Source organism: Chaetodon trifascialis, chromosome 14 (genome assembly GCF_039877785.1).
Source record: "Chaetodon trifascialis isolate fChaTrf1 chromosome 14, fChaTrf1.hap1, whole genome shotgun sequence".
Lineage (NCBI taxonomy): Eukaryota > Metazoa > Chordata > Actinopteri > Chaetodontiformes > Chaetodontidae > Chaetodon > Chaetodon trifascialis.
In genome coordinates, this window is record NC_092069.1 from 13,029,211 (window position 1) to 13,054,222 (window position 25,012).

Here is a 25,012-nt window from a genome sequence, read left to right on the forward strand (position 1 = left end):
TGGAAGGAGCTCCAGCCTCCATTCCTGCCAAAACCTTCCCGTATGCCGAGCCTCCTCCTGTTCTTGCACCTGAACCTGGCGCTGCAGGGATTGAAGTCCCACTGTTTTCTGCAAACTGACCTCCTTGGCCAAATGGATGAGGTCTTCACACAGCACCTGATGTCTGCAACAAAAATAACCACCAATCTAAGAAATGCTTGACTCTTTTTCATATGAACAGAGTGGCACAGATACAACGTTGGTTTGAACGTGTGCTGTAAATACACAAATATGTCTTAATTACGCGGCAAATATGAACAACAATGTATCCACACAGATTTAATTGTGTGTTCTTCCTCTTTTTCCTCAGTCCCATGGGCTGTTTCAGTGGTCAGAGGAGCTCTATTGGTATACAGTTTGTTAGTGTTTAATCAAACAGGAAATAATGCACAGAATGGCCATTTGGGAAAAGCTGCTTAAATCCTCTCTTTCTTCGCAAAAGCCGGCTAGGCCAGATCAAATTAAGTGTTTTGATACTTTCCTTGCCAATCGGATTAAGCTGATTAATTCCCAAAAGTGTTTAAATGATTAAAAGCTGGTTAATGGGCCTTAGGAAAGTTCACGGTGTCAAGAGGTGGCTGCGATCTCAAACAGGGGTGGAGGAACGTCAATAATCTATGTAAGAACACTCTCTGCTCTAGTGTTGCTATTTGTCAATCAAGAGCACATGAATACCTGCACATTCAGCCTTAATCATCTTTTTGTTTCTCCAAATTACAAGACTCTGAGGAGAAAATGCTTGACAAATAGTGCATCTGCTCTGTAGTGACACAGTGCCTAAATATAGAGTGGAAAATGGAGCAGAAGAAGGGGGCACAGTGAGGACCATAAATATTCACAGTCCATCCACAGGAAAAGAAGGAAAAAGCCTGGTCCAAGGAGAAATCTGCTCATACACTATGCTTAATGTAGCACCAGCTATACTGGTTACGCCTTCATGGTGTCTTCATCTTCATTTGGACATGTTACTCTGAATCCTGCTGCAAATTCTGATGGACGGAGAGAGAGAGAGAGAGAGAGAGAGAGAGAGAGAGAGAGAGAGAGAGAGAGAGAGGGAGGAGAGAGAAAGAAAAAGAAATAATGGACAAATGGTTGCAGGTTTTGGTCCCCCTCCTCACCACATCTAATATACTCATACTCCCGAGGGAGTGGTATCCATCATGGAGACGGCAGGGCTGTTATGTCACATCGCTTCGTGCATGTGAACACAAGGTGACTCTGGGAGGGACGCGGCTCATGTGTGCCCAGTCTTATAAATGCAGCCCCATGTTTCTCCTATAAAATGTCCATCAGCACCTTAATGCATACCCCAGTGAAAGTGACAGAGCCTGGGCTTGCACATTATTAACTCCAGACATTTTTATGAGGCTGTGGAACAGAGTGCTCCTTCTGAATAAGATATGTGTCCAGGGTTCTGTATATCAGTCTTTTAGTTCTTGGCATAGCATTGCAACCTCTGATGGACACTATTTTCCGTGTGTTTCTACATGTGCCTAAACCACAGACGGTGGCCGTGTAACTGCTGCAGTTATGTCATTATTATTATCCAAGGGGATCAAAATAAATTAGACTTAGTTGTGCTGTGTGGAATCTATTATGTCACCCATTTGCTTGTATGGGAAATACATTTCTATTAATGTTATGTAAACAGCATTTACAATGATAAATTGCAGCATGGAATCATAAGCAGCTTAGCAGAGCAGGGTTAAAGGCATATCCAAATTGGCAGGCTCATGATAAATGCATGGGATTTGTCTGAAATATTAATCAAATATAAATGTGCAATGAATTTAATAGTGGCAATTATTCCTGAGCTATATTTGGAACAAGTTCAGGGTACATATTGCAGAGACATGGGGTGAGGAAATTAAGGTAAGGCTGGCATTTTTTCTGAAAGAAAATAAAAGCTGAAATTATGTGAAAAGGGGGACTCCTAAAATGTAGCAGGAAAGCTTCATAAGAATGATTTGTGAAGATGTTGTGTGTTAGTGGGCGGTCTCAGGGGGCGAAATAACACTTAAGCAGTTGTGCAAGTAATGCAAGCTCAGATGTTTCAGGATACAAATCTGTCTGTGAAGTGGCTCATGTGATCTAAAACTGGTTACCTCAGGAGGGAGACTGTTTCCAAAGGACGCTCTGCTAGATAGCCCCTCTGGGGAAGCGTAAACCCTCAGCCAGCACATGAGACACTGGGATGGAGGAAGGCAAGACAAGTAGAGTTTGGAAATGTCAAATCCGTGGTCGCTATTAGAGTTTACAGCGCGCCTCATACAGCCAATCAGTGGGCTGGAGTCAGCTCAGCCTCAGCCGGAGTTGTTTGGGAGCCTGAGCTCAGTGTGATACTGTGCGTAAAATCTACCTGTCATACGCAGCCGCGGTGCCATGGCGGGCAGAGCTCAGCGAGCAAAGTCCATGCTTACAACCAGGGAATAACTTCCTTTTTAACGGATGCCATATGTTGTGCTACGATGGCAGTTTCTTTAAAATTGATAACGTGAAGTAGAAGTGTGGCTGCGTCCGTCTCCAACGACTCAGTTGCGCCGAGGAACGATGCTGAAGAAAGCTGCGGGAGGATTTTCCACCACAGGTAAGATGATTTTAGGAGATGCTTAGCTTCTAGTATGCAAAAATATTCTTAGCCTGTTATTCCTGGGCAGATATGAGATGTCCCTATCACAGAAAAGAGCAAACAGTGAAAGAATAGGAAGATTTCCCTCGTGCTCAGTAAATGTGTAAATGAAGTATTTGCAATTTTATAAGGTTAAAAAAAGGTGTGATGTCATCAAAATAATAAAAAAATGTTTTGCGAGTGTGTGTGTGAGAGAGAGAGAGTTTATGAATATATGTATATATGAACATACATATATGAATAATCTGTAGTAAATGGACAGAAGCTGAGACAGTAGAGAAAGAGAGAGAATGAGCTCCTGACCATTAATAATTGTGGAGTCTGAGCACACACTTGCATGTGCTAAGTGCACATCTTCTGGTGTCAGATGAATTATTTGTGGATGTGGGACGTGGTTTTTGTTGTCTAATGTAGTGTGTAATGGAATTCCCTGTTATCTGGAGAGTGGCTCAGCCTCAGAAGCATGTCAGAAAGGAGTCGGCAGGACAGGCATTGAAGATATTGAGACTTGGGTGTGTGGGCTCAGATTCAGCCACTGGCCCACATTATTCATGCTTCTCCACGTCCAACAGCTCTGACACCTGCTGTGACAGCCCCAGCTTTTGTTCTGCAGGGGTCACAGAGGCCAAAGGTCTGCTGTAGATCCACAGGCTAAGAAACCATTGCAGACAATATGGTACACACAAACACATGTTCTGGACTGAATATCAGCTGTGTGATGGTTTTTACTGTTGAGGTCTTAGAGCTGTAGTTTGTGACGTTGATGCACTATATGGCATTTTTTGGGGGGTGTTCATGTTATTTTGTCCAGCCCCTGGATGTTTGTGTCCGGGTCTGTTCATCTCAATCAACTCCCAAACCTCACAAATGAAGCCCCGCCATACCCATTTTTCCTAATGTGGGAAAATCTCTAATTCTTCTTGTGTGTTTCCACCCTGTGGCTCATTTCTCGCCACAGCACTTTCAACAAAAAAGCATGAAATTACTTGATTTGCTACCTCAGTCATTCTAAAATACGATGCAGCTGCGGCTCAGTGGCTATTATCTTATTTCATCATAAGACAAGGATGCAAGATGAATTTGGTGGATGAGGTCTGCGTTGGCCAGACGGGACTGACCATTTGTGGCAGATTTGCAAAACAAAATAATGTATTTGCTTCCTCACAAGCTCTGAACACACAGCTTCTCATTTGCAGACTTGTTGCCTTAGTGACGGCCTCTCCTGACAGGCGTAACTTGGTTGTTTTGTTTTGTTCTTTTTCTGCTTTATTTTTTACATGAAGTGCAGATTTTTAACTGATATCCACTCATTTATCCCACTCTTCAGTTACATTTGAAAACCTTCAGGAGGATTCGCAGAGGCCAGTTCACAGACAGTCGAAGTCATCAGTATTCAGTGCAAAGTACAGCAGCACCTGCCACACTTTCCCCGGTTTTCAATATAGGCAGTTGTGATGTGTGGAATATATATTTTTTCCCTACATGTTTATGTGGATCTGGGGGTGTGGGATGCAACAGTTGAACATGCAGCAGATGGTGATTTTATGGCTCAACGTGATGAGAGCTTACGAGAAGAATGCTAATTACCAAACAAGATGAAATATTTCCTGCAATGAATTCATGTCCTCGATTAGTCCTCGATTATCACATGACTAAGAGCCCAGTGTTGGGTCTGATTGGATAGCTATACTACACCTAGATTAACTGCATGTTGCCAAGAATGTGACATGATTTAATTGAACTGCCTGTTATTTATTAATGTTTTTATTGATCAAATTTAATTGTTACTGTGCTTAACATGTATTTCCAGCTACCAGACTGCCAAATCTTTTGGACTGACCCACTAGACGTTTGAAGCTGCCATCATGGAGAGCCTCAGCGAGCTCCAGAACCCCCTGCTAGACAAAACCAGCAGACACGTGGTGCACAATGATTACCAGGGTTACCAGTGTGACTACCCGAGCCAGCCTTACCAGGACAGCCTCATTGGCTACAACTACAATGAGACTAACGGCAAGCATAAGACTCAACAGTTCCTGGATGCCACGTCCCTGCATCTAGCTGTGGAGGCCTTCTACAGGCCCAACTTCATCCTATACAAGGACGACGTCAGTCTTCACAGCAAGGACTCCAAGAGCGAGAGCTTTGAGACCACGTTCACAGAGAGTAAGGACACTGTGTTGGATGGAGTTTCCACAGAAAATCCTCTGGACAGCGTACAAGGAGAGAAGGATATGAAGATCCAGACGGTGTCATACGAGGTGGAGGAGGAGCAGGGTCCTGAGTATGAGGTCAGACGACATGCCAAAGAAAAATATGAATAAGTCCTCTGCATATATGTTTGCTGTGCGTTAGCTGTATTTTATTTGAAGATGTGTAATAATCTGGGCCACTGCAAGCGATATATGTTTAAACTGTAGCATTTATATTCTAAGTGTGCGGATGTAGAAACAAGTATGCTTCAAGTTTCTTCCTCCTGCTACAAGCTATATGGGGATAATTGGTGTAACTGCACATATTGAAGAGCAAATTGATGCAAGTGAGAGCCATTTGGCAGTGTTTGACGGAGTAATTAGAATATTGAGTTGCTATATGAAATTAAAGGCGTTACAACACTTTACTCGTAACTGTCAGGGCCATCTTTCATCTGAAAGTGAGTCATGGCGTTTATAATGATGCTTATTATTTCATTATTTCATTCTAATAGACTGCCAGTGTGATTCACGCTCATTTCTCACTCTGTTCTCTAAATGGTCAATTTACTGGAGTCTTTCAAACCTAGAGCAGAGCAATTGTACTTCTTTTCTGTAATTACATTCCAAGAAAATGACACATCTGAGTTTATCTATCAAGGCTATTGTTCTTTAAGGGAATATAACTTCCCTCTCCAAAGGAAGCCATCGCAGCAAAAGAGCAAAAGTCTTTTTAGAAGTAGCAAAAATCTAATTTCATCCAGGGACGCTTGTGAAATACCCAGCGCTCTGAGCTGGCAGAGGAAGAAGTATTGCAACCTAACTGGGCTGATGATCGCGCCAGCTCTTGTCACTCGGAGGCCTGGCAGATAGATAGAGATGTGGCAGCGACTGCCATTAATGCCATAAGTAATGCCGTGCTGTGAGGGTATTAAGCAGGACTCCGCTGATGCATGGCTGTCGGAGCAGGTGAGCCCGGAGCTGAAGTTATTCCACGTCAATTCAAAAGAGCAAATGAATCTGATGAACGGTGCTCAGATGAAAGTTGGCTTTGCTGCTGGAATATGAAAGTCTTTGCACAGCACCTGCATTTCTTCACTTTCCCTGCCTGTGTGTGTGTGTGTCTGTATGTGTGCTTCATGTGTTTTGTGCATCACATAAAGACACACAAACAGTGCCAGATGTTTGTTGAAGGGCATGTGAAACATTTGCATGACTTTCACAACAATGAAGATTAAAAATAAGGAGAGAGTTGAGGTGGTAAAGGTTCCACACTCATTCCAGAATATAGTCGGTGGCGGTTTCAAACCATAATCCATGTTTTGTCAGCAGTGTGTTTCTTTACACACCTCACTGCAAGCCATATCATCACTGCCCACATCCATGGTGCCACATCCATTGTTAAAGAGCCAGCACAGAAAAAAAAACAACTTTACGAGTCCACAGCTAGTTTTTGTCAGCAGATGTTTGACATCTGCATGACAGAAAAAGAAAATTGCAGCTACCAGAGAAAGAAGATAATGTGGTCGGTGCCACTGTGACTGCCCCGAGTAACAGGGTGCAGGGGTCTGTGTGTGCCCTGCTGTAGAGCCCACTGTCCCCTCCAGACTCTAACGAGGCCTCGGGGAGAGAGAGCTGTGACAGGGTTGTTAAAGGCACTGTACCTTGATGGAGCCCCATCAGTTAAACTGGCATCAGACCAGACTGGGAGTGTGTCCCCCCCGGCCGGCCTCTGTGTCAGGCAGACTGTCAGTGGGACTGAATGCACCAGTCACTCAGAACTGTTATCAGGTCTAGCTACAAAGATAAAAGGAGATTACGGCTGTTTGTTCCCACCAGTTTATTCATGTGATGTCAGATTATGTGGTTATGACCAGCTGCTGTTATGATGGATCACACCCGGCTGTCCAGGTGGACAGTGCTCATAAAGCAGATAACAGAGAGCTTCATCATTTTTTCTTGGCCAAGGCTTGGAAACGGTTTGGATAGTATAGCGCTACACTCCTCCACCCTAACAGCTACGCAAATAAGGTTTCTACACATAAACCCCCTCAGATTAGCACAAGATAATTTCAGTTAGATCCTGTGGTTTGTTCAATGAAGATCACATTAGAAGCTAAAGGAGAAAAATGTGCACAACATCCTTAAAATATGGTGGATGTCAGTGCAAAAGTATGGTTCCTTTCTTCTTCCCTGTCTGTTCTTTAATTACCTCTAAAATGCTTGGTTCAGTTCCTGCCTTACATATTGATTTCTATTTTGTTCCTTCCTTTTCCAAGCTTTGATTGATCCCTGCAGGCAGCAAGACTAACAAATGAAACCTGCTCCTCATCGAGGCTATTCATTCAGACAAGCATCCACTCTATCTCTGGGACAGCTAAGAGAGGTATCAGGCAACGTCCTTTTAAAGGTCACCCATGCAGTCACATTGCCATCCTTGCTGCAGGCACAATGTGCCAATGTAGCCTGAGTGGCGTCTGAATCTATCATTCATTAGCCCACTCAGCTCTTGTGGCCCTGAGTTTGAGTATCGAGGCTCAGTATTGGGAGCTTGTTGAACACTTGCAGACCTGTAAGACGCAGGGCGAATTGAGGAGAAATGGTAGAGGTCTCTCGTGATGTAGAAGCAATTTAGCACCTAAATGACGCTGTCTTCTTGCTGTTTCCCCTGTCACATTGCAATGATGGAACAATCCGTTAATCCTGTGTTATCTGTCAGGCCGCTCATGGGTGTTGACAGAGGCACCAAATCCTCTCTGGCTGGCTGAGCACATCCTGTCCTGGGTGGTGGTGAAACAAGGGCAGATACACCGGCCTGGGGGTGGGGGGGGGTTGTCAAGCAACACCTCTGTGAAGATGTCCAAAGTACATCTGACTATCCACACACGTCAACCTTACTCAATTATTACTTAGGCGTCAATATCAAGATCACTGCACTCATCTTTTGTCTCATTTTGCGAATGTTTAGTCTGCCTCGCAGATTTTATATAGCAGAACAGGAAGTCAAGTAAAAAGTGCATCATCCTTTCTTTTTCTGACATTTAATTATTCTTCATCAACTCGCCGTGTTCCAGAGTGACAGCTCCAGTGACAGCGAAAGTGAGGACAACTTCATCGTGCTGCCCCCTCGGGACTACCTGGGCCTAGCCATCTTCTCCATGCTCTGCTGCTTCTGGCCCTTGGGCATCGTTGCCTTTTACTACTCTCACAAGGTAAAGGCCCAGAGACCTCAAGCCTGTCATTAACTCTGATTACACTGCATTCTATTTAAGGTCAGCGAGCACAAGCACTCAGACTCGCTGCTACCGCAGCCCATTTTCCACCCTGTGACCCTCCTTGCAGTTATTTCACTTGATTGACTACGTAAATTCAGCAGGTTTGGCCCTCTTGTCAGTCTTTCATATTCACTTTAGGAAACCATTAACGCTGAGGATTTGGTCCGCAGTGTGTTCTGTGTGAGCAGTGCGCTGCAACTGCATTATGTTAATCTGCTGCATCCATAGCTGAGAGTGTGTTTGTAATTATAGCAGCACCATAGGTTCCGCTAATGTCAGTATGTTTATGGTCCGAGAAGATAAGGCTCACGCCCTGCAACCTCAAACAAAGCACAGCATATCTTAGTGGTTTTGCAACATCTTCCACAGTAATTGCAGAGACAATTATACCGGAGCAGCAAATAATGTGTCAGAAGAATAAATAAAAGGCCAGGTTCATTTTTTGATAGGAAACCAAAACACCCAAACAACACATTTGTCACTGTCAGAGGGATAATGACCTAATTGCCATGGTAACTAATGGCTCCCCAAGAGCATTTCTTGTTTTCTCTCTTTTAACCGTGGCTTAACACCTACTCATACACTCGGTGCTGATGAGTAACACACCGGCTCATTTCACTCTCTGCTTTGTTTTGTCAGACTGGCAAGGCCATCGCTAAGGGAGACTTCTCCAGAGCAGGAATGAGCTCCAGAAGAGCCCTATTCCTGGCTGCCCTTTCCATCACCATTGGAACAGGGATGTATGTGGGGGTGGTTGTGGCCCTCATAGCCTACCTGTCCAAGCCTGGACACGTATAGCACTGGGACTGCTTTGCTTGGGGGAAGATGGAGAGAAAGAGGAAGCAAGAGGGGAGGAAGGGAAGAGACGAGGAAGGACAGATCACTTCTCCTGAAGGCGTGTGGCTGAGCTGCTGTGTGGCTGTCTGTGAAAAGAAGAAGCTATATGAAGAGAAAATACCAGAAAGAGAGAGAAAACAAGATACAACAACATGTGTGGATGGAGTAGCCTATTACTTGGACTGCATCCAGACTCAATCTTTACTTCTGGGATGAAACACTCCCAGCGAGGTATTCCACTACCACCACCACCACCACCACCACCACCACCACACCAAGAGGACAAACAGTGATGACTACTCTTCCACAAAGGCCGTGCTGTACTTATATGTTAGACAAAAAAACTGAGCTCATAGCAGTAAAGAACTACCTACCTTTTACCACATTAGTCATTTACAGCAGTTTTATTTTAGATTTATAGTAGATGTATTCTCTGTCAATACTATTGCAGGTTGTGTATCGTCCACTTCGTAATTTCTTGGAAAAACAGTCAGCCGGCGGGTTTTTATGTGATTGTTTATTCGAGGAATATACCAGAAAATGATCCAGTCAGTAAACAGAGAGAAATGGACCCTTAATTGAAAGAAAACAAAGGTGATTTTCACAGTGTAAACAAAGTTGCTGAGCAGCAGTCAAGAGGGTTATTTGTGTTTATTGTGAACCGTAAAATTAGTTAATAAATACATTTGGCATGAATAATGAATAATCCTCTGCCATGTCTCTCATCTTCTTCATTCTTTGTCTCTGAGAGGAGTTGTGTCTGCCTTTCAGGGGCACTTTTAACCCATGGGGTACACTCTGCAGTTGCCAGGAAGTATGTGGAAAGCTTTTTAATCCACATATTTGTATTAGAGGTTGAAAATGAAGAGACAAATATGATTACAAATTGTTGTGATGCTGATAAACTGCCCACCAAAAGGAGTCAGTTGTAAACCACATTAGGAAGTAAGCAGAGAAACAGCCATAAGTAATAGACAGTTGAAATGGTTTGCTAAAAGAAATAGATTAAATAAGTGGTTCAAAATAATTGCTAAACACTTGAAATAAAACTGAGGAATAAACAGTTGACACAGTTAGCTAAAAGTACTCTAGTTGAAACATGCAGGGTTCTGTCACTCCAAGCACAAACCTGAGCACAGGAACCTTTATGTAAATGTCCAGTTTCTAATCCATACAGTAAGAATATATTTGGAACATGATGGCGAGGGTCAATGAGGGGGTAAATGAGCTCAACTGATGGGGCTGTCAGCGTACGTCAGACAACAAAGACCAGGAACCACTGAACAAGTCATGGATTGTGTGGTTAGCGAGGCCTGTCAGAGCGCGTTGTCGATCATGCGGCCTTATATTGACTACGGCCTCTGCTATAACTGCCATGGCTCTTCTCCTTCTTTTGGCATCACTCACTGTCTAGCCTCGAGGTGACTTTAGCTGCCAGAGCGCTGTGAGTGTCAAGAACAATGCCTGTTTTCTAAAGTCAGGATGTCAGAACAAAATGAGAGCAGCACTTTATCCCCCTCCAGGACTTGGACGGACCATCATGCACATCCTGTTCTCTTGCCCCACCCGCCATCCAATCAGAGCACTCACCTCTGGAGCCATGGTATCCTAAACCACTTAGAGCCCTTCAGGTTCAACTTGCAGACAGAACTGATCACGTACTGAGCTCAAGAAAGAGGAGAAAAGAGTCACTACATCTTATCATTCACTGCAACAGGATAAATGGAGCAGATGGCAAGGTAAGCAAGTCTTACAGGAGAGCTTGCACAGCCTGTCCTCTCCGATATTTGTCCATTTTCTCTTTTGCAGCTTCTCTTAAAGCAAGCCTCTAATGCATGTGGCTCGACGGGGGAGACGGAGGCGAAAAGTGCTGCTCTCATCAATGGGAGCTGTATGGGGTGCTGAAGTGGGCTCACTCTGTGAGTGAGTGCGGTGCTGCATGTGTTTTCTCTCCCTCAATAGATAGGAAGCTTCACCCACGCCTGCTCGCTCACTCGCTCGCTCACAGCATCCATAGCTAGCTCAGACCACCAGAAGCAAACTGATTTTATTAGTCATCCGCCCCCACGAGAATGAAAACTTTCCAAGAGGCAGCAGCAGCTTAAATCTAAACTTCTTTGTTTATTTCATTACATGTGCACACTACAGGTATAATGTGGATATTGCTGCATGTGTAATATGCACTTTAAAAGGATTATTAGTCATTGCTGTGTTTCTAAATATAATCCCCGTGTCTAAAAATTAACCAAATGTCTGCTTTTGTCAAGTTTGACAAAGTCATACCCCGAACTGTCACATCTAGCAAGTGACAAAAGCAGAGAATGAATGGGCCTTTGTGCACAGAAACGAAAGTGAGAAACATTTGTAGAGGAAAAGCAATGATGAATGGGCTAAAACAAAACGGATAAGATGCTGAAAGGGAGTGGAAAGACAAAAAGACATTAGAGCTGAGTGCCGCATTAATAAGGAGCATGATGCTCTTGACTGTTCATGTGACCGAAAGGCCTTATCAGATTCTTGTTGTTGCTTTGATGAAATACCTGTCACTGCTCTGCTCCTGGAAGGCAGACGCATAAACAATATCTTCAGTTTGTGCCATGCCTCTGCAACAGAGAATTTACTTGAAGTGGTTGCAACAATTCCAAAAAAAAAATGTGTGAATGTACAGACTGATGATGGACTGCTGATGGTTTGAAAAAAAAAAAAAAAAAAATCCTGGAAAACTATCAAGGAATTTCCCTTGTGAAAAGGATCGAGAAATCAAGTGTAATACTAATACTGTAATGAGATTCAGCAGGCACATCTACAGCTCACCATCCGAAAGCACTGTGGGAGGATGTGAAGGAGGAGTGTGGAAACAGTGTCCTGAAATTTCCAACTACTGGGGGAAACAGTGGTTATCTGGTAAAAGTGGAAAACCTCTTGGCTCTGTGCTGTTTGACAGATCTTAAATCAGAATCACATAGTTAATTTGGCAGATGACAAGACACTTGCATGCTGTTTGAAGTTCGTCCAGAGATCATTTTCCATGCAGGCGGATGTATTTAATGTATATTTGATTATTCCAGGGACACTTTCTAGTTCAACAGCAGCACCAAAGACATCATAGTGGATGGAGCTAAACTCATGTCTGATGCCCTTTGAGATTCCAATAGTTTACATGCAGATATGAATTGCAATGAGCGTATAATGGTACAAACTCTGCATTTCAACACGCCAGGAGTTTCAGATATTGGTATTCTAACATATCTGGAGCCAAATTCAAAAGCTTGTTACTGCAGTTAGCCTCGATTTTACAGTATTGTAATTTAATGAACTAGTGACCCATTAAAGGTGCAGAGCAATATGACTTGTTTTAGGTTTCCATCAGTCTCCTGCCAGGACCCCTTTATGTTTCAAACACATTTAGGTAACTTAGTTTAAATCCAGTTGTTGAACAGAAGAAAAAAGACTCATCTACTGTAGATCTAATAAAAAGCAACATCCTTACCAGGGATCCCATAATGACCTGCTGTCTGAACAACAAAATAACTTATTTATCAAATAATAATGCCAGCTAGAATTCATTTGCATCCCTCTGATGGTGTTCTTGAGGGATTAAATCCAATAACTCTTAGCCGAAGTGATGGATGTACTCAAGTAAAGTATTTCAATTTTTTGCTACTTTATACTTTTACTTTAGTACATTTCAGCAGGAAATAGTGCACTTTTTACTTCATTACATTTATGTGAAACATTTTTAGCTTGTGTTAGCAGCAGTGTCACCAATAAACTCTCCAATAATTAACCAAAAGCTAGAACCCTAAAATGTGACTGGTGTGTGGATGCATTTATATGCACATCTAATAACATTAATTATAATAGTGTATCTGTCAGATGGGACATTTATCATGCAGGATGAGTACTTTTAAGTGCATTTAGCAGGTCATACCTGCGTACTTCCACAGAAGGATTTTAAGCAGGACCGATCTGGATTCCCGACAGGCGTTTCCACAGCACTTTTTCAGTGTGCATGAGGAAATGAAGACAGCCCTGCAGCACAACAGATGTCAGCGTCCATTTTTGTAAACCCATCTCTCCCTCTCCACCCCCCCCCCCCCCCCAGCCCCCGCCTCTCTCCCTCTTCTTTTCAAACCCCACTTTAATATCAGAGTTAAGCTCATCTTTGAAGCATTTCACACATACGTGCTTATCTGTCCTCACACCTTTGTTGCACGGCAACATGTCTCTCTCTGTGCCAGGACACACTCTGGACTGATAAGGGCCTCAGAGCCTCATCATTTGGCTTTACTTATCACTCTTCAGCAACAAGGCTACACCGTCTATCTGTTCATGTTTCTCTTCTCTTGATAAGTCTACATTGGACACCTTCCTCACCCTCCTCCTCCTTTTTTGCTTTAAGCTTCCTTTTTTTCCTCAAAGCAGCTGTCTTGTGCCAGCAGAAGCATCTAATAAAGTTTTTTAATTGCATCCCAGGTACAAGACACTTCACAGGAGAGATGATGTCCACCTTATATATGGAGCAGGAAGAACTAAAGGCTGGTGAGATAATACTGAAATAAAGGCAGACTAACACAGTTTATGTCTGCCCATATGACTGGAGCTGGCATGTGAAACTGGCCACAGATGGCCTGCTGAAAATACCAAGCAGTGAGGGCTGGAGGGTGGCTGCAGTGGACGGCTGGTGGTGTTGTGCCACACATCATAAATCTTTCTGGGACAAGCAGTAAAGTCCAACTTCAAAAGATAACCGATGTTCGTTACTAGACAAGGCAGTGACAGAGAGGAGTGTAGGTCTGTGAAGCAGAGCACAGACAGTAAAGGTTATCCAGGGACAAAACTCCCATCATGCTACTGTAATCGGTCTAACCCCATAATCTTGATGCATAATATTTAAAGGGCTTTAATATCCAATGCCTTTTTCTGGAAAAAGAATAGAAATTGCATATGTTTTTTAGCGACTGAACGCTTCAGATGCCTGATATCAACACAAATTCATGAATGTCGCTGTTTGATTTTACAGCTGCAATGCTGAAGGAAATGCCAACAGGCCATCAGGTGAAATAAAATGTTGTTTGCTTCCCATTATGTAACTTCCTTGTTTCTTCTCCTGCTGTAGTCAGACTTTAATCTATCCTAATGAAAGCACAGAGCAGTATTCAACAGGCCACCGACATCAACAGCAGACTTCAATCAGCTGCTTAATCAAAAGGCTTGTGGGGCCAAATTAGCATTATTATTTCACAAATAAAGCGCTAATGCCCCGCACAAGCTCTGAATGCTGATTATCTCAGCTAGTTGGAGGCAATGAGATGACGGCTCTTATCCAGTAAGGGGTAACAGAGAGCTGGTTGGCTGCGTGTTATCAACCAAGGAAAAAAAATGAACCTTGGAGATGAAATCAGCCCCCAGCCAGGACAGATCATTTAGCCACTGTATCAATACAGTCTCCATTAACCCACAGCAGACAGCCTCATCACTGAGAGCACCAGATGACTGACAAGAGATGACAAATATTGATCAAGATATCAGATCATGTCTGCTCGAAAGCTTTGCACATAAGCCTTTTTTCAGCCTGACAGATATGAATCAATGGAAAGACGTGTGTGAGGTTTCAGCACCACCATGTTCCTATACTGACCGTGTAACAGAAAAGACTATGAAGGTGTAATTTAATTCACAGGAACACACGCCAAAGGATCTGAATTTGATTGAAGCTCAATACTGCCACCATGTGGAGAACATGTTACACTACACTCAGTGTTTTAATACCATGTTCGTGTTTTTGGCAGATTCATTGCGTGATTAAAAGACATGAGGACAAACATCGAATGTTAACAGAATTAACATAATGAATTAAATGCATTGTTCATTAATGTAAGTGTATATGTCAGACACATATTTTAGACATATATAAACATATGTTTTATTTATACAATGTAGGTACTGGTTGCATGTATATATATCTACAGTATACACACACACACACAAACACACGCACACATACACATGTATAGTATATTCACGCACCATAGTTTACATAAGCGTAACTTCTCACACTCACACATAAATACTGTAAAGCACGCACACACTGCAAAAAACATGTACACACATAAAAAAAATCCACTGTGTGTGTGTGTGTGTGTGTGTGTGTGTGTGTGTGTGTGTGTGTGTGTGTGTGTGTGTGTGTGTGTGTGTGTGTGTGTGTGTCTGCTGCATGCTTAACCAACAGATTGCAATCGCACAAGTGTTACAATTTGGACTCAATGGCAGACACACAGACAGGGAGCAACGGTAAAATAGGAATTTATTTGAATGGATAATGAAAGAAGACTCCAGGTATGCAGGAAACGAGTAGCTGCCAAAGTCCTGGCAAAAGCAGGTGAGGCACGAGGTACTGAGGTGGAGAGCAGCTCAGAGGTACGCGGCGTCGCACAGGGCTCAGGTGGTGTGAGTACCTGGTCAGAGGGCACATGGTGGTAGAGGCACAAGTGAACCTAGGTGGTGATGGTTGAGGACTTGAGGCTCAAGGGAGGTGGTCGCAGGAACAAACAGGAGATCGGGCACTGGTTATCGACACAAGAGAAACAGAACTAAATATACACTTAAACTCTCAGATAGCACCAACAATACCACAAAGCAGCAGAAACAACCAGGTCTCGAGTCCTCTGCAGTCCACAGTCTTTATGCTGTGCTTGATTGTGATGAGTCCCAGCTGTGATGGAGTCGGCTCCCAGTCACCTGGGACACACAGGAAACACACAGGGGGCCACACCTCTACACCCCCCCCCCCCCCCCCCAACTCTCTGCATGTTGTGTTGATTGTGACTAATAAAGGGATGTCTTTCGTCTTTAAGTTCAGTTCATTCACTCATGGCTGAACTCTGATACCATAGTTATTCAGTAATTTCTAAAATTCTGACACATTGTCATCAGCCTTTCTTTCTTTCTTTCTTTCTTTCTTTCTTTCTTTCTTTCTTTCTTTCTTTCTTTCTTTCTTTCTTTCTTATATTAAATGCATATTTAGGATTCAGTGTAAAAAACAACAGCTCTATATTCCACTGAGGTATGACCAGGCTTTAGTTGATAACTCCATGCAGCAGAGGGCAGAACAACACCACATTTCAGTCCTCTTCAGTCTAACTACATTTAATGTTTCATCTGAACTCAAGCACACATCCAGAGCCAGGAGCCCTCCAAAAACGATCTGCATGGACTTAATCTCACCAGCCAAGTCACATTGCTCTAAACCCTATCAAAAAGAAAATTCAATGTTAATATTATATTAGTCGAAATCTTCCCATAAACCTCCCTCTGAGCTCACTTTGCATGGATTGAGATGATCTTATGATGGTCTTCAACAGGCAGACTGTCCATCATAAGGGATACTGTGAATTACCTCTTCATATCCAATGTAACCAGCTTGATCTTCAGCAAATCTGATCTATCATATCCTTCTAGTCCACTCTCAGGGGATTAAATAGCTTTGCACTTTACTGGAATAATCCTCACTCTGTATGTGTCTTGGCCTCAATAACTGAATTGGGTGGAGGGTCTGTGGAGGTGAGGACTCGCTCTATTGCACATCATTTCAGTCACGCAGCCTCAGATCGTTACCGGGCTCCATGAGGATTCCACTTTAAAAGAGGATGTGCAAAATCAGATTTCTTATGATGATCTTTGTTGCTTAAAATGTGAATCTAATTCCTCTGAAATTTAGGACTAAACCAAAATCTTCCAACTTGTACCAGTTTAAATATCTAAATGTTCTTTACAAGTGATCAATTTAAAATTTTAATAAGGTTTGGGGTGTAAGGTTTTGGGCCTCACGCAGATCTGACTCAGATCAACAGTAAACAAGACAAACAGTGCAGCATGCTAACACCATGCATGTTAGCATTCTCATGACAGCTAATTGCTAACATGCTTACAGTGGCAATGCTAACACACTGGTGTTTAGCCAGTATAATATTTGTCATTCTAACCATTTTAGTTAAGTGTTAGCATGCTAACATATGCTAATTTGCATAAAAACACAAGGTACACATGAGGCCGACGAGAATGTCATAAGTTTTGCAGGTATTTGGCCAGAAACTAATATACTGGAGAGCTGAAATTTTGTCATGAAATTTCACAGCAATCCATCGGATTGTTGTTGAGATATTTCAGTCTGAACCAAAGTGGCACACCAAGCAAGCAGACTTAGCAACAGACCAGCGCTGCTGTCCCTGAAGCCAGGCTAGACGCTGAGAATCCCTTCTGGGTATCTCTATCATTGGATGGTTTAGAAAATAGAGGGTGCATATGTAGTTCAGCTGCGGGATGGTGAAACAAGAAAGCGATGAGATTTGCCGTTAACCACTGGTGTCAGGTCCAAGAAAATGTGTGAACAAGCACTTTCTGTGCTGAAGTGTTGCTTAACAAGATGCTGAATCTCAGCTCAGGGAGACGGCTGCGTGTCTGATTTTATGTTCCTCAAAATAAAACCACAAAAGTGTATTTGTTAAAGGGTGATGATGCATCGTGTCTTTTAATGTAAGCTTTTAAAGTAAAACAAAACTTCCTTAACGCTGCCGCAGGAGCTGTCCGTCACAAATTCAGCCTGTAAATCTCAAGCGTGCCACACTTTACTTCTCACACTGTTTATATGGTCAAACATCATCCTGAAAACACACCAATCAGTGTTACTTGCAGGTTCATGCCTCAACACTTCTCATTACTCTGACACACTCCAGTCCATCTCCCAGCCACTATTAATTATTGCATGTATACTTATCTCTGTCAACAATGTAATTAGCAACCTTTTTCCCATCCGGTGACATTATGGTTCCAATCTGAGGGCCATTCAGCGCTGAGACATGCAGCAGCATACTGATAATAGTTGTCCCTTGCCCTTTGAAATTGCTCTGTGTTTAATTGGAGTAGAACTCAATTGTTCAACTCATTAGGAAGGCTCGGCCACTAACTGAGGAGGAAGTGTAAAATGTGTTATGGATTACAGCTAATGCGTACACATAGATGTGTTATAAAGCTGCGTTCAAGTGGCCTGATACAACGTTTTATGAACAGCCTGTGGAAAATCAAGACTGCCGACAAATAAAGCTGTTAGACTCTGGCTAAGTGTTTCGATAAGAGGATGAAACGGCTTGAGAGTCGGCTGGTAATAGCATCTATTAAAGTGATTTCAAAACGGGCTGAGGTCACCCTTCTTGGGGAAGTGCTTTCACTCTTTCTTCTGTCCCAAAAGCACTGGTCCCCTAGTTTAATCTGAAATTGAAGGCTCTCAACTGCGACGGATTATAGGGACTAACCCAAGCATGCAGCTGTGGACTCTGTCCTAATGAGCCCAGCCAGCAGAGCATCAAGTGACAACAAGTAGCCACTCCAGCAAGGAGGGCAGCTTCACACCGCTGAAGAGTTACAGCCATGCCTCGACAATGAACTCATTTGTACAGAGCGTTGTTTGAAAGGAAAGCAGAATAGACACCAAAAAGCCACGTTTAATAAAAGGCGATGTCTGTTTTATGCTTTGTATTTTGAGTTATACATATTTCAAAATGGAAACACAAACATTGTTTAAGACTACAAGAAAACATGTTTCAAATTGTGCCTTAGTGAGAGAGGTTAATATATCAATTATATACAAAGCGATATAGGACAACAACTACTTCCCTTCTCTTAAAAGAGCACTGCCGCTGGGATGGTTCTTATTTCAAATGTCACCATTTAGCACAAGCAACATTAAGAATGAATGCCAACAATGAAATGTAGACCTTCAGGCACTGACTGCTCACTGGTCATTTGTAGTCCTAATTAACGTGTTATATCTGTAATACCGGATAAAACTTTACTCATCTGGCTCTACACATAATTGTGGGATCTATATACACTAATATTAACACTTTTACTCCCACTCGGTCAAATCCTCTCTACAACAACTGTATGTTTGGAAGTAAATCAGAGAAAGTGCTTTTACATCTTCTGCGCAGAGCCAGTGAGGGCCAGGTGAGCTTTCTTCTCAGAGAAGTCCAGATGCAGGCCAGTTTAGTGAAGTCAGTGAGGGATGAAGACCTGCCGGACACTCAGCTACGTTGGGCCGGACGCATGCTGGAAGCAGCCAGGCCATTGCATTCGCTCTCGAGAATAAGAGTCCTCAGGATGGTGAGAGTCTCTATGGACTTTTCTCCTCCTCTGCTGGACTCAGGCGATCACTGGCGTTCTCCTCGACCGCCTGTCTCTGCTGTTTTCCGTCCAGCAGTCTGTCGTGAGAAACCGTCCCCAGCACTTTGGCACTGTGCTCCTGTGCCTTGGCCCTGAGTGCAGCAATGCTGTTCTCCCTCAGTTCTTCTTTAGAAATGGTGGACTTGCCTTCCGACCTCTTCTCCTCCGCCTCAGCCTCCTCTGCCCTCTGAGAGCTCGGCTGCTGCGGCGCATCGCACTTTCCTGTTGGTGGGGGTGCTGCTGCCTCCGCGGACTTTTTGTGCATCCCTGCAAAGAGTTGCGGGTATTCAGATTTAGAATAGCGTCTGTTGATTGGTAAGCCATCTTGGACTGAAAATAGCAAGCAAAAATAGTTCCGGTTTAGAATGTAATGCTTGAATACATGACCAGCACTGAGGATGAAACTATTTCATGTAATGCAAAATGTTCTCTAAATGGCAATGCTTAGCATACTGAAGCATCTACTAAAGTTGTGCAAAGAAGACATGAGTGCCTGCACTCAGTCCTTCACTGCTGCAGTGAAACACTGACAGTGTATGGATTAAGCATGCATACCTTGATGAACAACCACGTTGAAAATGCTGTCCTCTTACTCCTGAATCATGTGGTACATAATGAGACAATGATACTGAATGTTTGGACACAGTCAGACATCAAGCCTTACCGAGCAGCCAGGGGGCGCAGGACTCCATGATGCCATCCTTGGCAGACTTGAGGATGGACTCTGGCAGGGGGATTGAATGCCTCACCATGGCTCCATACAGCCCATACTCAGCCATCACGGTGCTGCGGCCCCAGCACTTCTCCCTCTTCCTCCACTTGGCTCTGCGGTTCTGAAACCATACCTGTGAGAGGAGGACACCCAGATGTTAGTCAAAGATACATGAGATAGAACTACATAACACTGGTGCATCTGCTAACCCACATGGCACAGACTAGACAATGTTCCTGCTCATTAAGGGGTGGCAGAGATGGAAGCACATGAGATTAGTGGTCCTTTTGACTTCAGAGGGGATTTGTCTCAGCAGAGTGAAGGTAATGAGTGGATTCATGGATTCATTTGTCTTTTAAGGGTTGCAAACAGTCCAGCTGCAGCTTGTAATTTGTATTTCCTTGTTTGCAAGATGCAACAACAACAACCACTTCCTAATAAGGCACCCCAAAGAGGCTTGGCTTCATTAGTGAAATAACTTATTAATTCTTCATACATCAATTATAAACTATCAGCAATACTAAAATTTGTGCTGGTAGATTGTGGAAAATCCATGTGGCAGCTGTTTATCCTTTCTTTTGGGGTCTGGTCCATAAGTGCTCATGTGATCCAATCGGTCCAAATGACATGTTGCAGACTATGGTAAAAACTCTTTATTGATGACTTAATATTATTTATAACTGCAGACATGAAGGCTTATTAAAAAGTGCTAACCCTCAGTATTTATTTCTACAAGCACATTATTAGAAAGGACAAACACCATCAAAACCTGGCAACCCAAAAGCGGTTATTAATGGATTTTAATTGACCTGTAGAGCCTCAGTAAATGATTTATTAACCATCACTGGGGCCATTAGTCACACCTTATAAACCCTTAATGAAGGATGGATTATTAGAGAGTGGCATGAAAACTCAATTTCAGCATTTCAGCAGTTGTTTTAAAGATGACCTCTTTGGGAATCTGCAGGGTGATTCAGAAGAACTTAAGATAACAACTGCTCCGTTTGGATTCAGTCCATTGATTTCCCATAACCTGCCGACCACAGGTGTGAAGGATCTCTGCCTCCTGTCAGAGCTGATCTCCAGCTACCTGCTGTGGCATTATAGATGGTTTGACACATCAAGACACTTCACTCGGCCACAGCCAACAACTGCTTGAGGCCCTGCAGGCTATCTGTCAGCTCAGAGAGAGAGGGGGGGAGAGAGAGGCCAAATTGATTGTATAGCACAACACAGGATTGTTAAACACTCCACTCAGGGCAGCTCTGATGGCTCTGGGAGGAGAGGAGGGGGCCGCACAGAGGACTCAAGCGAGGGGACAGATATTAAATTGAAAACGATCAAACCGTTTTCAGCCTTTTTTCTCCTCTCTCTTCTTCTGGTAATTCTGATGATAACCCTTATTTCATATAAGATACTTTTTTTCCCTTTGCTTCTCCCTCCCTCAAAAGAAGCCAGTGTGGAAGCTGCGACGAGCAGTGACCCTGGGGCACGCCGAGGCTGATTGAAAAATAAGTTAATTTCAGGCCCAATCGATGGCGGGCAGGCGGGCAAATATCACGGGAAATTAAACTACCGGGACTCGGGGGAGCAGCGCCATTGACCCGTGCTAATAAATTCAATGTAGTTATTTCATCTGAACTCCCTGCGTCTCTCCAGCAGCCAGCCTCCCGAGCTCGTCTGATTTAACTAATTACACTCGATGAGAAAATTGGGTGTTAATTTTATTTAGGACAGGAGCAGGCCCGGCCTTATTTATTTATTTCCTTTTTATTATTTATTCGCGGCTGCACTGTTGCGAGCCCGTAATGAGAAGGAGATTAAAAGGCGCCCCGGCAGATGGATGGTCCAGGTCACACCGCAATCTTCTTCCGCCTTGATAGCTTGATTAGGTCGTTAGCGGCTCCTTCTCCGAGAACAAATTGTTTCACATCCAACTGCAGCCCGGGGAGAGATGATCTATCCTGGCGAGGATGCTGGAGGAGAGCGGGCTTTGTTCAGACAGGAGGGGAGCACCGCTGATCGATTTGCGGGGGCTCACTTAGAGCCCACCGCCCTTTAAACAGAGAGCAGCTGAGGCGGTCTGCAGGAGCTTATGGGCGCTGATGGGGAAGATTACAGGCGCATATTCATAAGGAAAATAATAATATTTACCTTCTAATACCCACACAGCTCAACTAGGCTCATCATTTCAGAAATACGTTGTTTTTTTATTAAATAATATACTGATGAGATATGCTTTGCAAAGTCATTCTAAAGATAATTATTATATAGATTATTATTATTATTATTATTATTATTAGTGTTATTATTAGTGTTATTATCATTGGATTAAGTCGAATCGTTTAAATACAATGAAATTAGCAACATAAAACACTACATGCTTTGACATTATTGTGTGGGAGCCTTGTTTGGCATTAATTAGTCAGAAATAGAATATATACATATTGCATCTGACAGAATAGATTAATAGATTACGCTATGCTTCAAATAATAAGAATAATAATGCTAATAATAACAACAACAATAATAATAATAATAAGAAGAATGCTAATAATAATAACAACAATAGTAATAGTAACAATAATAATAATAATAATTTTACGGACCTATTTGAATATTCTTTTTTTCTTTCTTTTTTTTTTTTGTTCATAGCCAGAATCTAATTTAAGATAAAAAGTAGCACCTTGTAACACCTTGATCTATCTGCGAATGCAGACATTTAAAATAAAGCTTAATTCATGAGTTAAAGAGCGGATTAAAGGAGGCATCTAATTCATATAATATATACAATACAATATAATATATATAATATAATGCAACTAATGAGACGCATCCCTTGTAACAATAAAAACTATATGTGTGAGAAAAATATCCAGGACTCCAGCAAACAAGATGATCCATGCTTAAAAACCGACAAGCAAAATTTAAATATTACTATCATAACACACACACACACACACACACACACACACACACACACACACACACACACACACACACACACACACACACACACACACACACCTGTATCCTGTCTTCAGGTAGCTCTGTTTTCATGGCCAGCATCTCTCGGGCGTAAACATCCGGGTAGTGCGCTTCGTTGAAGGCCTTTTCCAGCTCCTCCAGCTGATACGAGGTGAATATGGTCCTGTGGAAACGGGTGTCATTTTAAATACTTGAACACATTGAACAGAAAATGTGGTGAGCTGCAGAAATCGTTGGTCCAAAGTAAAGGGCAAGCCAAGCCTGCTTTATTTCAAACGGAAATAAAAGCGCAAAAGGTAGAACAACACTGAATGAATGTGCATGAATAATAGACGATTTCAGTAAAGTAAACCTTTTATTGTTCGTGTGCATGGATGTAAAAAAAAAAAAAAAAAAGCAAACCAAATAAAGACAAGCCAAACATTTCATGTCAGTAATGAGTGAAAATACAGACAAACTAGGGCTAATTTGTAACTGCATATCAGTGATTGGACTCGTTCATTATGAAAACTATAATAAAAATATAAAAACAAAAAAACATCACCAATGAACACTGGCTGCCGAAACTCTTCCTGTAAATTATTATTTTTCACTTTATTTTACAGGTTGGAAATGTCTAAAAAAAAATGTCATGAAGCAGAAATCATTCACTCACCGGTGGCGCCTTTTTTTGCGTTTCTTGCTCTGACTTATTGATGACTTTGAGACTTTTCGTTCGTTGGAAGATAAATCCTCCGAGTCTGGATTGAAACAAGAAGAAAAATGTTAAAGCTGATAACATCCGTGAGAATAAACCCTGATGACAATGATACGACACTGCTGTTCATGTTAGACCATTACGTTTTAGATATTTAAAATCACACAACAGGCCTAATAATAATAATAATAATAATAATAATAATAATAATAATAATAATAATAATAATAATAATAATAATAATAGACCAACAGTGTAAAAACAAATGGCAGTGCATGCACAGTAGCCCGGGCTGGAGATATGACAGTCAGACACCCTGCAGTGAGATCAGTATTTATTATCTCTGATTAGAAAGTGGTTGCAGATCACCTGAGCTGGCGGACTGGCTGGTGTCCAGCGGTCCTCCGGACCTGCTGTGGGGCTGCAGGTGAACATCCTGTGCGTCCGACAGCACCGTCTCCAAAAACGCTGGCTGGCTGTAAAACGACGGAATTCCACCAGGGCCGATTAATCCCATCCCGACACCCACACCCACCCCGACGGGGCCCAGCAAGGACCTGGCGGTGATCAGGTGCGCCCCGGCCGGCAGCGAGCCCGGGCTCCTCTGGGCCGCGGGCGGCTCCTTATTCAGCCCCAGTATCTCCTGGATGCCAAAGCCGGTGCACCTGGGCGGCGGATGGGTCGCGCTGCTCTTCGGCTGGTGGCTGTTACTCCCTCCATTTGCACCCAGAGAGGTTTTCTCCGACAGATTTAAACTTTCCGACAGCACGGCGCCTTGTTTCCCCGTCATGATATCTTCGATCAAAGGCCCTTTTCTCTCTACAGCGTCTTACAGGAGGGTCCCCAGTGCATGATCCTCTGTATAACACACAAGAGTCCTTTAGAAAATGGTCCTTTTATCCAACAGGTCCATCCCAACAAGAGGCAGGACCCAGCAGCCAATCAGCTGCAAGGATTCAGGATTCCTCTGGATCATGGATGCATTATACGCCCTCTCGGATACATATCTGCATTTTTCCTCGGGACTATATGGATAAAGCGGAAGGGATTTGGGTTACAGAAAGAAAGGGAGGAACGAAACGACTTTCTTCGAGACTACAGGCTGCAGGAAGAAAGGCGAGAGGCTGAGAAGGGAAATTTAATTACCGCACACGAGAGAACCGAATCCTTCACTTCTTACGGAGACAATAAATATGAATATTAGACGTATAGCAACAAACAGCACACCTTCCTCAAGCTATCAGACACTCACTGCTGACATATCAATGCTTGTGTCAGTTTTCGTTAGGAAGCCAGGCCTAATTAAATCGCCTATTTCACACCTCTCACTTACCTTTTTGCTATGCTATGGTTTAGAAAATTACCTCAATCTGTAGGTATAATTCAGTATGTACTGCACACACACACACACACACACACACA

The 25,012-nt window shown here is 42.9% G+C and overlaps 2 protein-coding genes across 3 annotated transcripts; one reads left to right on the plus strand and one right to left on the minus strand.

Annotated features, from left to right (window-relative positions):
- The first annotated feature begins 2,059 nt into the window (after positions 1–2,059).
- LOC139341824 (synapse differentiation-inducing gene protein 1-like) lies at positions 2,060–9,840 on the plus strand. The gene is made up of 4 exons (XM_070978524.1): positions 2,060–2,626; positions 4,479–4,959; positions 7,935–8,072; positions 8,775–9,840. Exons 2-4 carry the CDS (start codon positions 4,534–4,536, stop codon positions 8,931–8,933), a joined length of 723 nt encoding a protein of 240 aa, XP_070834625.1. The 5' UTR covers positions 2,060–2,626; positions 4,479–4,533; the 3' UTR covers positions 8,934–9,840.
- An 8,612-nt stretch (positions 9,841–18,452) lies between these two features.
- vsx2 (visual system homeobox 2) lies at positions 18,453–24,489 on the minus strand. Of its 2 annotated transcripts, none has more exons than XM_070979415.1 (5): positions 23,960–24,489; positions 23,549–23,633; positions 22,933–23,056; positions 19,858–20,038; positions 18,453–19,460 (listed from the first exon to the last, which is right to left on the minus strand). In XM_070979415.1, the coding sequence occupies exons 1-5, from the start codon at positions 24,378–24,380 to the stop codon at positions 19,144–19,146; spliced, it is 1,128 nt and encodes a 375-aa protein (XP_070835516.1). In that variant the 5' UTR covers positions 24,381–24,489; the 3' UTR covers positions 18,453–19,143. The 2 variants fall into 2 exon arrangements, with proteins under 2 accessions (XP_070835516.1, XP_070835515.1); XM_070979414.1 differs by having other exon boundaries at positions 18,453–19,523.
- Positions 24,490–25,012: the final 523 nt, after the last annotated feature.

Excerpts from the sequence above, each read along its gene's own strand:
- LOC139341824 (XM_070978524.1), top strand. The coding sequence starts at position 4,534 with ATGGAGAGCCTCAGCGAGCTCCAGAACCCCCTGCTAGACAAAACCAGC. Across the intron at positions 4,960-7,934 it reads AGCAGGGTCCTGAGTATGAG|AGTGACAGCTCCAGTGACAG; the intron begins GTCAGACGACAT and ends GCCGTGTTCCAG. Across the intron at positions 8,073-8,774 it reads CCTTTTACTACTCTCACAAG|ACTGGCAAGGCCATCGCTAA; the intron begins GTAAAGGCCCAG and ends TTGTTTTGTCAG.
- vsx2 (XM_070979414.1), bottom strand. The coding sequence starts at position 24,380 with ATGACGGGGAAACAAGGCGCCGTGCTGTCGGAAAGTTTAAATCTGTCG. Across the intron at positions 20,039-22,932 it reads TACCTGAAGACAGGATACAG|GTATGGTTTCAGAACCGCAG; the intron begins GTGTGTGTGTGT and ends CTCCTCTCACAG. Across the intron at positions 19,524-19,857 it reads CTGCGCCCCCTGGCTGCTCG|TCCAAGATGGCTTACCAATC; the intron begins GTAAGGCTTGAT and ends TGCTATTTTCAG.